The sequence below is a fragment of the Calidris pugnax genome, unplaced genomic scaffold (genome assembly GCF_001431845.1).
Source record: "Calidris pugnax isolate Ruff unplaced genomic scaffold, ASM143184v1 scaffold215, whole genome shotgun sequence".
NCBI classification, from domain to species: domain Eukaryota; kingdom Metazoa; phylum Chordata; class Aves; order Charadriiformes; family Scolopacidae; genus Calidris; species Calidris pugnax.
In genome coordinates, this window is record NW_015090997.1 from 225363 (window position 1) to 239676 (window position 14314).

General features: G+C 43.2%; 1 protein-coding gene across 1 annotated transcript; it reads left to right on the forward strand.

Moving 5' to 3' along the window:
- The first annotated feature begins 169 nt into the window (after nt 1-169).
- Nucleotides 170-13988, forward strand: PM20D1 (peptidase M20 domain containing 1). The gene is made up of 13 exons (XM_014955467.1): nt 170-374; nt 2112-2198; nt 2762-2994; nt 4435-4521; nt 5282-5415; nt 5847-5966; nt 6751-6826; nt 7040-7101; nt 7335-7413; nt 8595-8666; nt 9624-9792; nt 10504-10603; nt 11643-13988. The coding sequence occupies exons 1-13, from the start codon at nt 170-172 to the stop codon at nt 11770-11772; spliced, it is 1554 nt and encodes a 517-aa protein (XP_014810953.1). The 3' UTR covers nt 11773-13988.
- The last annotated feature ends 326 nt before the right edge of the window (nt 13989-14314 follow it).

Genomic DNA, 14314 nt, shown 5'->3' on the forward strand with positions numbered 1-14314 from the left:
TTCAACTCTGCGGCGGCGCAGAACTACAACTCCCAGGAGTCCTCGCGGAGAGGGCGGATCCAAGCCTCCTATTGGCCATCCCCTCGGGCGGGTGCGTGTCGATTGGCGTTCGGCCACGCCCGTCCGCGCCTCAGCGGGCGCAGGGCAGTGGCGGTCAGAGTCCGTGGGGATGGCGGGCGGTTGCGGGCGGCGGCGGGCAGCGGCCTGGGCCGTGGGCCTGGGGCTCTGCGCGGGGCTGCTGGCGCTGGTGGCCGCCGTCCTGCTCCGTACCTACCTCCTGCGCGCCCCGGCCATCCCCCGGCTGTGGGCGCGGCGCGGCGGCACCGCCGCCTTCAGTGCCGGCGAGAGGCTGGAGCTCAAGGAGGCGCTGCGAGGTGAGGGGGCCCGGCGGGCCGCCCTGGCCGGTCCCACTCTCCAGGCCCCACCGGCGGCCTGTAGCCTCTGTGTCCCCCCCTTCGCCTCCGTGTCGGGGATTGTTTCCCCGGCCTGGCAGGCTGGGGCGTCCCGAGTTCGCCCTGGGGCCGCCGGGGCCTTCTGTGCAGGGAGAGAGGTTGGCATCAAGGGCTGGCCGTGGGGATGGGTGGGAACGGGGCAGCAGTGAAGGAGGACACTTCCTCAGGTGCTTTCCCCTTGGAGGAAACGAGTTGTTTGTTCTCCCGAAGCCAACTTTCTTCCCGTGTTGATTTTCTAAAGCGTTTCCCTCTCCTACTTGCAGAATGTTCCCGGCACTCTGTGATTGCATTTCTTGGCATCTCTGTGGCTGCTGGATAAATTGCTGTTGGGTTTTGTTCCTTTCTTGCTGGCTGGGACCTCACACACCATCTCACTGCAGGCAGCCTGTCCCTAACAAGTTGTGGTGTGTTTCTGCTCTCTGACACAGTGCTCTGCACAAAACTTGGAAGATTTTTAGATCTTGTGAGGGTTGGCAGTTTGCAGGAAACCACTCTGGCATGAAGCAGTGGTCCTTGAGTGTTCAAGTAGGGGCTGGGTGCTGTAAATCTCACATTGCTGGTTTGGAAGATTCATTGCCTAGCAAATTCTGTTGAAATGCTTTTTAATGGGAAAATGCAGGGTTTCTATTGTGTTTTTTCAGCCTAGAGAAAAGGAGGCCCTCTACAACTCCCTGAAAGGAGGGTGTAGCTGGGGGTGTAGTCTCTTCTCCCAAGTCTGAGGCAGTGGGATAAGAGGAAATGGCCTCAAGTTATGCCAGGGGAGGTTCAGATTGGATATTAGGAACAGTTTTTACACTGAAAGGGTTATTAAGCCTTGGAATGGGCTGCCCAGGGAAGTAGTTGAGGCACCATCCCTGGAGATATTTAAAACCTGGGTTGACATAGTGCTTAGAGACGTGGTTTAGTGATGGTTTTTATCAGAGTTAGGCTGGTGGTTGGACTAGATGATCTTAAAGGTCCCTTCATACCTAGACAATTCTATGATTCTTGAATAATAAATATGTGACCTTTAAAAGAATTTGTAACCTCACTTGCCAGATGCTCTTAGGAAAGACAGCTGTGGTTGGGCCTGTGTTATACCCATGTTTTGTGTGACAGTGACTTGATGCTGAGGAGCAGCCTTGTCAGACCCTGTTTAAATGACAGAGCAGAGTAGAAGGAGCAACAAAAGACCTGTCCGTTTGTATATCTTTAGGGGATGGAGCACAATGAAAGAAGGTGCTGTAACACTCCTGCCATCATAACCTGACTTTACTATTGAAAAAGAACTTTGAATTGCCAATTAAGCTGCCTGCTTAGCTGCCAGAATAGTTTATTACTATGAGGAATCAGTTCAGCCTAGCAAAATGCAGCTGCTTCTGAACAGTAGCATTTCTAATAACATCCTTCAGCACTTCAGGATGAAAAATGGGGTTGCAGTATCTAGAGAAATACCTTGGCTGAAACTGGAAGGAAGTACTGGTGTGCTGCACATGCAGAGCTCAGCTGGACTACAGCAGCCTTTTTTGATAGTGGCAGCTCATACTGTCCTTGGAAATAGTCTTAAAAGCCTGGAAAATATTCAGGAACATAAATATTACTTTTTCTGTTGAAACGCAGTTCGAGTATTGTTAGACTGATTTCTGTGTTGAATGATTTATACTCTGTATTTCGTTGAAGGTGCTATTAAAATCCCAACGGTTTCCGTATCTCCAGAGGACTTGAATACAACTGCCATGGCAGAATTTGGGAATTACATTCAGAAAGGTACTAAACTTTCCTTCTTGGCAATCTGCTGCTCAGTTTTATTTTTGTAAATGGATTGAAGAGAGTGTATATGGTTCTTTAATATAATGAAACAGATTTTTATTTTGTTTTTCCTCAAGAAAGGAGTGGCAAAAATGGCACACATAGGTTCTCTCTGCAACAGTGTGCTTTGGTGTAGCAATGGCTAAAGCTGCAACAGAGGAGGTTCAAAAGTCCTTTTGCAATGGTGGGTTTTGATCCCTGGGATGGTTAAATCACCTTGCTATTTAAAAATAAAAATTAAAATAGGAAGACTACCTCTGTTTTAGCCTGCTTTTTGGCAGTTCCATCATTGCTACCTGGAGCTCTGATGAACAGCAGTTCCTGGCTTTGCTTAGGAAAGCCTTAAATACAGAGAGAGGTGGGTTGGTTGAAGTGTGAGAACGAAGCTGCTCATCTGCTTCCTGCAGCAAATTTGTTCCTTGAGGCTAAATAGATGACTACTCTGTGGAGTATATAGTGATAAAATTGGGCATTACTGTTAATTTTTCTTTTTCATGTGTTTTTAATTTTTTTCTTAACAGTCTTCCCGGCTGTATTTTCTTCAAAGTTCATTCAACATGAAATTGTTGGGAAATACAGCCATCTCTTTACTGTTCAGGGTTCTAACCCTGAGCTGATGCCCTATATGCTGCTTGCACACATGGATGTTGTGCCTGCTCCCCCAGAGGGCTGGGATTTCCCTCCTTTCTCAGCTGCAGAGCACGAAGGTTTCATCTATGGACGAGGAACGCTGGATAACAAAAACTCTGCCATAGTACGTCACCTTGGTAATATCGTTTCAGAGAGATGCAAAACCTGAAAAAGGCAGATTGGAGAAATCTGTTCTCTTCAGATTTACTGTATTATATCCCGAGCCCCTCTTCAAATGCAGGATGTTAGTGATAAATTCCTAAGCCCTGCGGTTTTCTCCTAACTCTTCCTAGAGGTGGAGTGGTCTTTTATTAGGGGGGAAAAAAGCAGATTTAAAACTCTTAGAAGATACAGAAAAACATATTCCCAGCTGCAGATGTATTTCATTAAATGCCATATTTAAATTTTATGTCAGATGCTGTGTTTGAAATCAGGGATAGACCTTTTAGTTTTTCTCAGGTGTCATATGGGCATTCAAAGCAAAACTTGGCCCTTTGAAAAGGCTTGAGTTTCAGAATAAACAATTGTTTATTTAATATTACAGTCAAACAACCTTGTATTGTGTATTAGCTAGTCTGTGGCAGAGCTGTTGTATGAAGTACGTTTGGGAGGAATAAAGTACCAAAAAGATTGATCTGTGAAGGATTTCTCATTTGGGAAAAGGTTGATGGAAAAATTAGGAAGGAGAATAGTCTTTTGTGACTTGCAGGGATTTCTTCCATGGCAGCACCTGTTTAAATTTAAACAGATGTTTGCCAACCAGTGTCACGGATGCTGTGGGTGCTTGTTGCGGCGTAGGCTGTACTCCTAGAAAGTTTCTTCCAGTTGTTTAATCATCAGTTTCAAAGCCTGGCAACTTAAAACCTTGCTTTGGTGCTCCCTTCTACTGTGAGCTGCACAATTAACTCCAGAAACGGACAATGAAAATCTACAATTTCAATGAACAAGGAAAAATGGGTGTTCATAAGGTAGAGGCGATGTAATTTCTGCTGAAGTGTAGAAAATTAACTAGCTTAAATTGAAATCAAAGAAAAGGTGAGATGAAAAAATACAGCAAATGGTAGATTTCATTTCTAGTTCTTCAGATTACATTTCTCATTCTTCTGTCTGTGTCTTCTTAGATTTTTGTACAAAACATACTGCTTATTAAAATCAATGGATTTGGTAGCTCAAGTCAGAGCCAGGCTGTGTGTAGGATAGGCAGTTTAAAGGAACAGTGAATTCCTTGGATAATTACAACTCTGTGGTGCTTCCTGTGCAGTTTGTCACTGACTTCAGCAGCAGCAGAACAAGCCTACACTGTGTTTTGTGTACGTACACTGACACTCTGCAGCACACTCAGTCTTAAGCATTATTGATCAAAAATATTGCAGTGTGTTTTCCAGAGAATATGAATATCATCAGTAGGAGTTGGAGAAATAAAAGCTCGACTGTGAACAGGACAAAGTCTCCTTAAGGGCTGTGAATGCATCCGATTTCTTTTACGCTGCATTGCATTCTTTTACATTTATTCTCCTCACTAACACACAGGAATAGTACAATACATTATGTTTTTTTTCTGCAGGCTATTCTGCAAGCTCTAGAATTTTTGCTGAGAAGAAATTACAGACCCCGCAGATCTTTCTATGTTGGCATTGGGCACGATGAAGAGGTATTTCCTTTCATTTTATCAAAACACCTCGTTGTTTGCATTGTTCATGTATGTAACAAGGCTTAATTTTTAAACATTGTTTAGCTAGAAAGTCTTTCCTGTTTTTCTTGGTTATGTGAGTAGATGCTGTGTCGGACACGTGGTCATAGTTACATATTGATTGTTTGGCTTTAAGTGACATTGACAAAGGGTTTGGTGTGATGAGCAAAGGGGAAAGAACACAGCAGAGTGTTATTTCAAATTCTTTTCTGCATGGAAGGTGCAGCAGGAGTCATGTTTTGGACAATGTATAGTAGGTGAAAAGCTGGCTTAAGATTTACGTGGTTGTTCTAGTTGATCAGTAAACAGTACAAGGAGACAGATGAGGTGGTTTTGTTTATTCATTTTCCAAATATAAAGACAAAGAATTGTTAAAATTTGAAATGAATACCTGTTTAAAATGACTAATAAATCTGTGGAGCTTATAGCTCTGACGTATCATTGCATCCAAGAGCTAGCAGGATTCAAAGCAACATTCAGTGACTTGTGAATGGGAGCGTCCCTCAGTGTGGATATAAATTCATCAGCTATTACCATTAACAACCTCCAGTGAATCCTGCCAGGAAGAATCTCATTGATGGGTTGCCCTAGAGCTGTTTGCTAGTGGATTTTGCATACTTTCAGTTGTAGCACTGGTCACTCTCAACAGCAGAATGTTTTCCAGTAGTCTTCCTGATGGCATGGCTTAATCTGACCAGTTCCTCTGACTGGTTTCTCGCAGGTGTCTGGTTGGAAGGGGGGAATGAAGATTGCAGCTCTCTTGGAAGCAAGAGGAGTGAAACTCTCCTTCTTACTAGATGAGGGAAGCGCGATACTAGATGGCATCATTGCAGGAGTGCAGAAGCCAGTAGCTGTGTAAGTAAAAACACAATTCACTGTGATGGAAGTGATCCATTTTCGCTAATTAATTTGGGAGAAATGACCTTACTAATGTCACTGAAATATGTTTTCAAGGCTTGTGGCAGTGTTGACGTGGCTACAGCAGTGGCACAAAGTGCAAGCCAAGGACCTCTGGGGTTGCCTGCTGTCCATCCCAGCTCTGCTGACAAAAGCAGAATGTTCCACTTAGTGCAGGCGTGTTAATTGTCTGCTGCAGAGTCCGCTCGCTGGCGAAGCAGCCAAAGACATCAGTCCTCCAAACACTTAGAAATTGTGTTGAGGATTTGTCGTTGCTGCTGCTTTGGTTTTTTTATGATACTAAAAATATGCAGTTGTTTTTTTCACCTATACTCTGTGCATGTGTATTTGGAATTGCATTGATCATTTATTTATTTATCATTGACCAGAATTGCTATCACAGAAAAGGGTTCAATGACACTGAACTTCACTGTGGAAAAAGAGCCAGGACATTCATCCTTTCCTCCTAAGGAGACAAGTATTGGCATTCTTGCAGCAGCAATGTCCAGGTGAGAGCTTCCCTGTCATTTTAACACCCAAGACAGTCACACAGACTCCTAAGTCACTGATGTGTGACTTCTTTTTTAATATTTGTATTTAGAGTATTTTGCAAATTCCCCTTATTTTTTTGAAATTGAAGTTTGTAGCTCACTTTGAAGGGCAGGAATGCAATCCCCAGCAAAGGGACGATTGCCAAAAGTCTGGAGTGTCTTTTCTCTTCCAACTGTTCTAGTGTCGGTTGATTCCTTGAAACCAAGACAATTGGTGCATCACAGTGTCTATGTCATTTACTCTGAAGCAATAGAGATTGCTTTGCTTGGGTTGCAGAGTTTCTCTGGCATTTATTCTTGCAGATTCCTGCTACCTCTGTCTGGTAATTATCCAAGCCAGAAAACATGGTGTAAAGTCAGAATGTGACTGGGTAAATCATCTCATTGCATGTCTGTGTAGGTATCAAATTGGCTAATATATACATATTTTACAAAAACTTAGTATGTACAGTTACAATGGAATTTGGTGTGATATTTTTGTAGTTTTTCCATGTATTCTTTATAAGAGTCAGGCTTTTTGATTTTTTTCAGCTGTTCTTGAAACAAAATCTTTGCTTGTGACTGGAATGCTCAGAAATCTGTCACAGAGCTGTACTTACAGATTTACTTACCAGGAGAGGAAAGTGTGATTGCATCTCAAATACATGGATACGTTTCACAAATCAAATTCCTATCAGCCTTCTGGAGCAATAATAACTAGAGATTTTTTTTAAATTTCCAATGTTGATTTGCTTTGCTGTAGACTGGAGCAGAATCCCTTGCGCAATCTCTTTGGCCATGGGCCAGAACTGATGACAATGGAGCACCTTGCATCAGAGGTGAGGAAAGAACCGTAATTTCATTCTCAGATTTTCATATTAATCAGTAAAGAGTAACTCAACATATGGATTTAGAGCACAGTTATGTAGTTCTCTGGCCTTTCTCCCAGAGAATTCTTTCTGCTGGAATTATTTCAGCCGTAGCCAAGTGACTACGCTGCCTTCTTGAAAACTAGAAACTCTCTGATTTCTGGTTTTATTTCTTCCACTTAGTTCAGGTTTCCTCTCAATGTCATCATGAGCAATCTATGGCTGTTTTCACCTATTGTCAGCAGGTAAGAAAATATATCCTTGATGACCATTCCCAGCCTCTCATCCCTAAAGGGTGAAGACCACAAGCCGTTTCTGGTCTTATAGTTTAGACATTGTCGGGGCTTTACTGATCATAACCACATTGTTAATTGAATAGGCCATCATTCAGCTTACTACCTTTGTAATTGTGGCATGTTTTATCGATGTTAAACTTTGAAAAATGTTTATTTTGGTGGTTTTTTTCTTTTTTTGTAAGAGTTCTTGCCTGGAAACCATCCACCAATGCCTTGATCCGAACTACAACAGCAGTCACCATGTTTAACGCAGGAATCAAGGTAGCTTCATTGTGATTTTTCTCTGTGTAGTACAATGAGACAATTAGGATATTTGGTTTCCACATGTGTATATCCAGCTGTGAGATCAGGACCAGAACTGGTCTTGGACCCCATGTGGTGTCACCACCAATCTCATTTCTACTTTACATATGGCTTGGATATAGCTACAGTTGAAAATCACTTCCTTTCAGCAATGCCTGATCTCTGTGAACCACTGTTAAGATTGTTTACATTTCAGGATGGACGAGAAAGAGTGGTTTTTGTGTAATCATACAAAGTATCAATGACAGTTTTTGAAGCTGCTGGATGTGGTAAACACTTCCCTCACCCAGGTGGGGTCTTGCGTTTGTGTGCAGAGATCTGGTGTTTGCCTTCATTGGGGTAGGGTCAGTGTGCACCTTGGACTGAGAGATAACAGGTTCTGGCTGATACAGCCAGATCTTGTCCTGATAAGGAGGTGTAGTTACCCCAAAATACTGTAGCCCTGGAAAATAAACAGGCTGTTTGGTGTGTCCCTGAAAAAAATCTGTTACTGGAAAGCATCACTGGACAAAAAAACCCAAGATAGAGTGGCTGAACAGTGACACTGAGTGGCCAGGAAAGAAGTGACACCCTGGTTTCTTGGGTTTTTTTCTAAAGATTATACTTCCTTTGTTTAACAAAATTACAAATATTCATTCTGTAGAAGAGTTACGTGTCTTCAGTTAGATGATTTGTTAAGCAATTTGCATGTTTCATACTTGGGGAAAGATAACGTAACTGGTAAAAATATTGCTTAAAAAAGCCAATGTAAACTTTCAGAATTTCTCAATATAAAGCTGAAGGGAGAGGTCTTATCTCAAGAGGAGGACTTCTTTATAACAGTTAACTTCTTTTTTGTTGGAATGATGGATGTTTCTTTGTGTGGTTACCTGCATTATAGATGAGATTTACAGCATTTTAACAGAGTGTGTAAAGAGATACCACACTTGATGTTAGTAGAAACAGCGAAGGGTTACTCTGAGGCCTGGAGTTGCTTGAGCAAGTTTTTGTCCTGCTTTTTTTTCTAGGTAAATGTTGTCCCATCTTCTGCAAAAGCCACTGTGAACTTCAGGATCCACTCTGCAGGTTTCTGGGTTTGCAGTTGGCATTTCAATCAGTTTTTAACTTCCCTTTAAGTTCTTGTCCTGCTTTTTTTCTAGGTAAATGTTGTCCCATCTTCTGCAAAAGCCACTGTGAACTTCAGGATCCACTCTGCAGAGACAGCTGCTGAGGTACTGGCTGTACCCCCAGGTGTGGGGTGTTCTCCATCCCTTTCTGAGCAGAGCAGCTCTTGGTTGTTGTGGTGGCAGTTCTGGTTTATAAGAATATTCTTCATCACTCCCTGGGTTCTTAGAAACAGCAGAAGGGGAAGGTTTAGGAATTGCTCCTTCATGGAGACTGTCAGAAACACAGTTTCTCTTACTCCTTTTCTCCTCCTTTGAGATGGATTACAAAGTGCTTTGTTTTCTATGGCTTCTGACTGTGGGGCAGAGCAGGAGGCAGAGCAGACTATCTCTACTCCTTTCCTCCTCCTTTGAGATGGATTACAATGTGCCTTGTTTTCTATGGCTTCTGACTGTGGGGCAGAGCAGGAGGCAGAGCAGACTTGGAAGCACGCCTTGCAGTTCATCGAGCAGATTTCAGGTCTTTTTGTGCCAAAGAGCACATGGATCGTGTGTGATTATGGAATGGAAGCGTTAGGATCTGTGAGCTGTGACTGTGGTGATCTTGCACGTTTCAGTAGGTGTGATGTGCCTGTCCAGCCAAGGACAGCTGTGAGACATTGTCAGTAAGTAGTATTCCTTCCCTTCCTTCCCTTCCCAAGCCTTTGCTGAAAGTTCACCTCTCTGGAAGCTTCTTCTGGATTATTTACTGAGATGACCTAACTCCCAAGTAGGAGCAGTCTGACCACCTGCCTTTCAGGACCGGAGCGGTTCAGGAATGTGTTGAGACAGTGACGTGCATCTGATTGCACAGGGGTTAAAAAAATTAGCTTTAAGTATCAGCCATCAACTGAGGAAGAGGAAGAGAGGCTGCCACACAGTTCCAGTCCTAACTATGCATCTGTATTTGCAGCCATAATTAGCAGTTCATGGACAAATGTTTTCTGGAAAGTGGGACATTTGCTGACACCTAGAAGGGATGCTCTCTCGTTTCTTTTACTTATTTAATCTCTGTTTTACCCATAGGTGCTGGAGGCTGTTAGAAACACTGTTGCTGATGACAGAGTGAAGATTGATGTAGTAGATGCCTTTGACCCGCTCCCCATCAGTCCTTGGGATGACCAGACGTTTGGAGTCCATATTTTTCAAAGAACCATTCTGGATACGTTCCCAGATGTTGACAGTGTCGTCCCAGGTAACAGCAAACACATGATGATTATTGTTTCCTCTCCAGCTTCCACCCTGCTTTTCTCTCCCCCATCCTCCAATATTGACTTGTTTCCATTTTCTGTGTACTTCTCCACCCCAGCTGTTAACTACTGGAAACAGCTGGTTTTTCCTCTTTTTATTCCGTTCCCTCTTTATGTTTTAAAAGTTTTAATGTTGTTTTTTAGTAGTGGAAGTAAAAAAGCAAACAGGAAACTGACGGAAACAATGAGCCTTGAATTTGACTCTCTGAACATACAAAAGAATCTCTTCAGGGAAGAAAGGAATTGTGAGGGAGAGTAGGAGGTCTTCTTGCTTTAGCTCTTCTTTTATTGTTTCCATGGCTGGCAAAGCCATTCCTGCTTTTCTGTATTGTTCCTTATGATCCCAGCCCCTTTCCTTTCTCGCAGCTCCTTCCTAGTGCTGTACTGTTTGTTGGAGTGCAGTTGGAAGCTTAAACTTCAGTGGAGGCTGAGTAGCATGACTGGTCTTAGAATGATTGGATTGTACGTTCAGCTCCTCCTGTTTGTGAAGGAGAGACTGTTCTTCCAGGATGTACCAATAAACTGTTTCCAGTGATTTTGGTGTAGCTGGGGGTTACATGGAACTCTTATCAGATGCCTTTCCTTTCTCCTGGAAAAAGTGTCGGTCATTAAAATTGCTGCTCTCGTGCATAGTAATCCTGAGGTTTGTTTTCCAGGCACGTGTGTTGGAAACACAGACAGCAGGCACTTCACTAACGTCACAAACGCCATTTATCGATTTAACCCCCTGCTCTTGAAATCAGAGGATCTTCCCAGGTACCGTGTGCTGTCTGCGTGTGGGCAGCTCTTTGGGGTGGGGACTGGTGAAAGAGAAAATCAATCTGTGTTAGGCAGAAGAAGGAAACCCAGCCTTGTATACCTTGGCGTGGTGGTGCCTCACTTTCTGTTAGGCCACCCATTTCCTGCAGATTTGGGTGCTGCACAAACAGGGGGTGGTAATTGCACTGGGAGAGTGTTAGGCTTTTCTCTTCTTTACTTGAAGCACAGACAAGACCTTGTTTAGGTGCCCCATTCAGTAGCACAGCAATGCTGGGAAGCTGATTGGAGCCTTCAAATAGCACAGCAGTGGGAAAGGTGGTGTTCTGGTAGTCAGCCTTGTTTCAGAGATTTATCTGTATGCGTGGGCACATGCCACTCTGAATTTATTTGCTCCTTAAAGCTGGAAGCTAGGTTTCCTGGAGAAAGTGATAACATGATAACAGAAAACGCTATTGTGTGAGGGATTGTTTGTTTAGTACTAGATTTGTCATTTTATTGAGGTGCAGATGGTACAGGAGTAAAGTGTTCTCAGGAGTAGAGTTTACAGTCCAGTGATATAAATGACCAAGAAATGGGCAGAGAGCCGGAATACTGTTTTTTCTTTTCCACATACACCATTAACTTAATTACTGTGCTCTGAGTCTTAGAACTAACAGAGAACTCCATCGTGTGAGGGATTGTTTGTTTAGTACTAGATTTGTCATTTTATTGAAGTGCAGATGGTACAGGAGTAAAGTGTTCTCAGGAGTAGAGTGTACAGTACAGTGATAGAAATGACCAAGAAATGGGCAGAGAGCTGGAATACTATTTTTTTTTCTTTTCCACATACACCATTAACTTAGTTACTGTGCTCCGAGTCTTAGAATCAGTAAATTTGGCTGGCCTGAGGGGCAGACGTTGCCGACAGTGTGGTATTTGGTGTACATTGCTGTGTTTTTACATTGTGCATTGCTTTATGAAGTGAGAGGCAAGTGCTGGGTGTATGCAGGAAAGTCACAAATGCACACTGAAATGAGAAACTTTCTTTTTCTTCCAGGATCCATGGGCTGAATGAGAGAATCTCAGTTGAGAATTATGAGAAACAGGTCGAGTTCCTCTTCCAGCTGATGAAGAACTGCGATACGGAGAAGCTGCCGGAGCCTCACGCAAACTCCCACGAGCTGTGAGAAGAGCAGCTACTCAGGTGGACTCTGGGATGGCAGGGGATGGGCTATAGCATCCAGTTTGGCTTTTGTATATTGTGGTTTACATACAGATGGAAAAACTGCTGGTTGCTGCTTGAGGCAAATGTAGGGTTTGCTGGAAAGTGATAAGAACCTGGACAAAACACAACGAATAACGCTGGTTTCTCTTCCTCCCTGGTCTGACATGCAGCCGTTAGTCTGATGGTATTAATTTTTTCAGTGCTTTCTTTAAGCCTCTGAAATTGGTAGTCACTTAAAAATTCTAAGCTATAATCAGCAGTCACTTGCCTATCAGTAAAAGAGGGGAATTGTCCTGTGTGTGCTTTTGACAAACTCATTTTATACAGTTGATTGATTTTTCATAAATGATGTGTCTTGTCAAAAGCCCACGTGAAAGATTTGTGTCGTGGTGTAGGTTTCATGTAATTGGTAGAATGACACTAAGAGTTTGTGGCCCTGCTGCTCAGTCTGGGCTCCTCCCTGGGTGATGGTCTCAACCAGGGGTGGTGATAACTTGGTACTGCTGAGTTCTCCCATGCATGCACTGATTTCTGACTGTTTTAAAATACTGAGCTCCAGAAGTTCTAGCTATGTTGCTTTAACTGATGTTCCCTTCGTCTCAGAGGTGCTGAAAACTTTTCTTCCTGTCTTTCCAGTGTCTCTTTGGTTATTTTTTCTGTCTCTCACTCTTTGGTATGGCCCAGGGTATGTTGTGCAGTGGGCTGTCAGAATAAGGAATTGCAGTTTTAAATAAGAAACTAAATTGGTGTTTTCTGCTCATACGTTTTCTCTTATCACTGAGTTGGTCTCTGTAGTGTGTGTTCTCTTTTGCTCCTCTGAGAACTTGATAGGGAAAGATGGTGAAGCCCTTGAGTTTCTTCCAGTTTTGGGGAGCAGAGAGTGTGCCTTCGCTGCCCGCCTGAGCGGTTTTCACTTCACACAGTGATTGTATTGACTCAGCTCTTTGGGAATCCTGGTGTAAACAGGCCATTGACATTGATTCTGTTTCATCTTGCACTTCTTGTACTAGCATGCTTTGTTAGCACCAAAGGGTTAAGCGTTCTTTTGGCCTTGATAGCCTCTTTAGTTGGAGTTACCATTATTAAAGTGTTAAGACCCAGATGTCAGCCAAAATTGTGAAGATTGCTTTGTCACACTGACATGCAGACTCTGTGCTGCAGGCACTAGTGCAGTTCCTCCTGTTGCACTGTTGCAGAGCTGTGTCTCTCTTTTTCAGAGTTTGAATTATGCACTGGAATGGGTGGTTGTTCTGCTCTAAATTCATATTATAAAATGCACTGGAATGTACAGGAAATACCCTGAAACCTATCCTGAAAAACAGCGATGGAACTGGGATTCCTATTCTTTCCGTTCACCGTTCTCTATTTATTTGCAGTCTGATCTTATCAGTATGGCCAACGGGGTAAAACTGCATCAATCTACTAAATAATTGAAGCCAGATTGCCATTTTTATCTAATAAAACAAGGAATGCGGATTCTTTTCGGATAATTATTTCGTCTTTTTATGTAACCGTATAATTGCAATGAAGTCATTTCCACACCTGATTCTACACTAGATCAAGTCGTAAAGTTTCCATCAAAACAAATCCACATATTTTCCAGCCTGCTTTCATCTTTGCACCCTCCCTGGTGCACCCCTTTCTGTACAAAACGAGCTAACGCTGTTTATGCATTATTAGGTAGTAAGTAGCTTGCATCTTTTACGGTTTGTTGCATTTTGTCTGTGTGCTCTAACATCATTCATTTGTTTAGCCACACGTCTGTGGCTCTTTTGTGAAGGTGTCATTCCTCTTGCAAACTCCCGTTGCAGACACAGCGAAAGTGATGTGTCAGGGTACAGCACAGAGTGAAATGCATCCCTGGGAGTGGGAGGTAGAGGAAAATTGTTTGGGTTTTTAGACAACTGAGTCTAAAGCCTTCACTTTGACTATGGCAGTATAGGATCAATATTGTTTAACATCTTCATTAATGACCTGTGCTCTCCCATTACCCATCCTTGGCAAGTTTGCAGATGGTGTGAGACTGGGAGGAATGGTTGACTTGCCCAGTGGTTGTGCTGCCATTTGGAGGGACCTCGACAGGTTGGAGAAATGGGAGAGCAGGACTCTCATGATATTCAGCAAAGGGAAGTGCAAAGTCCTGCACCCGGGGAGGAATAATCCTGTGCTGGGGACTGGCTGGCTGGAAAGCAGCTTTGCAGAGAAGGACCACAGGGTCCTGGTGGACAGGTTGAATATGAGCCAGTAACATGTTCTGGAGGCAAAGGAGGCCAAAAGTGTCCTGGGAGTGAAGATTAGGTGATGTCCCAACGTGCCTTCCAATCTCAACCATTCTGTGATTCTGTTGTAGGGCACAGGATGTGAAAATCCTAACTCAGATCATGCTGTTGTGCAGTGGAGGCTGTGTTGTAGTAGTGAAGAAGGGATTCATTGCCTGTTGTAATAGCAAATGGGTCCTAAAGACATAAAGCATCCTCTATATTTTGTAATCTGCCCCCAACCAA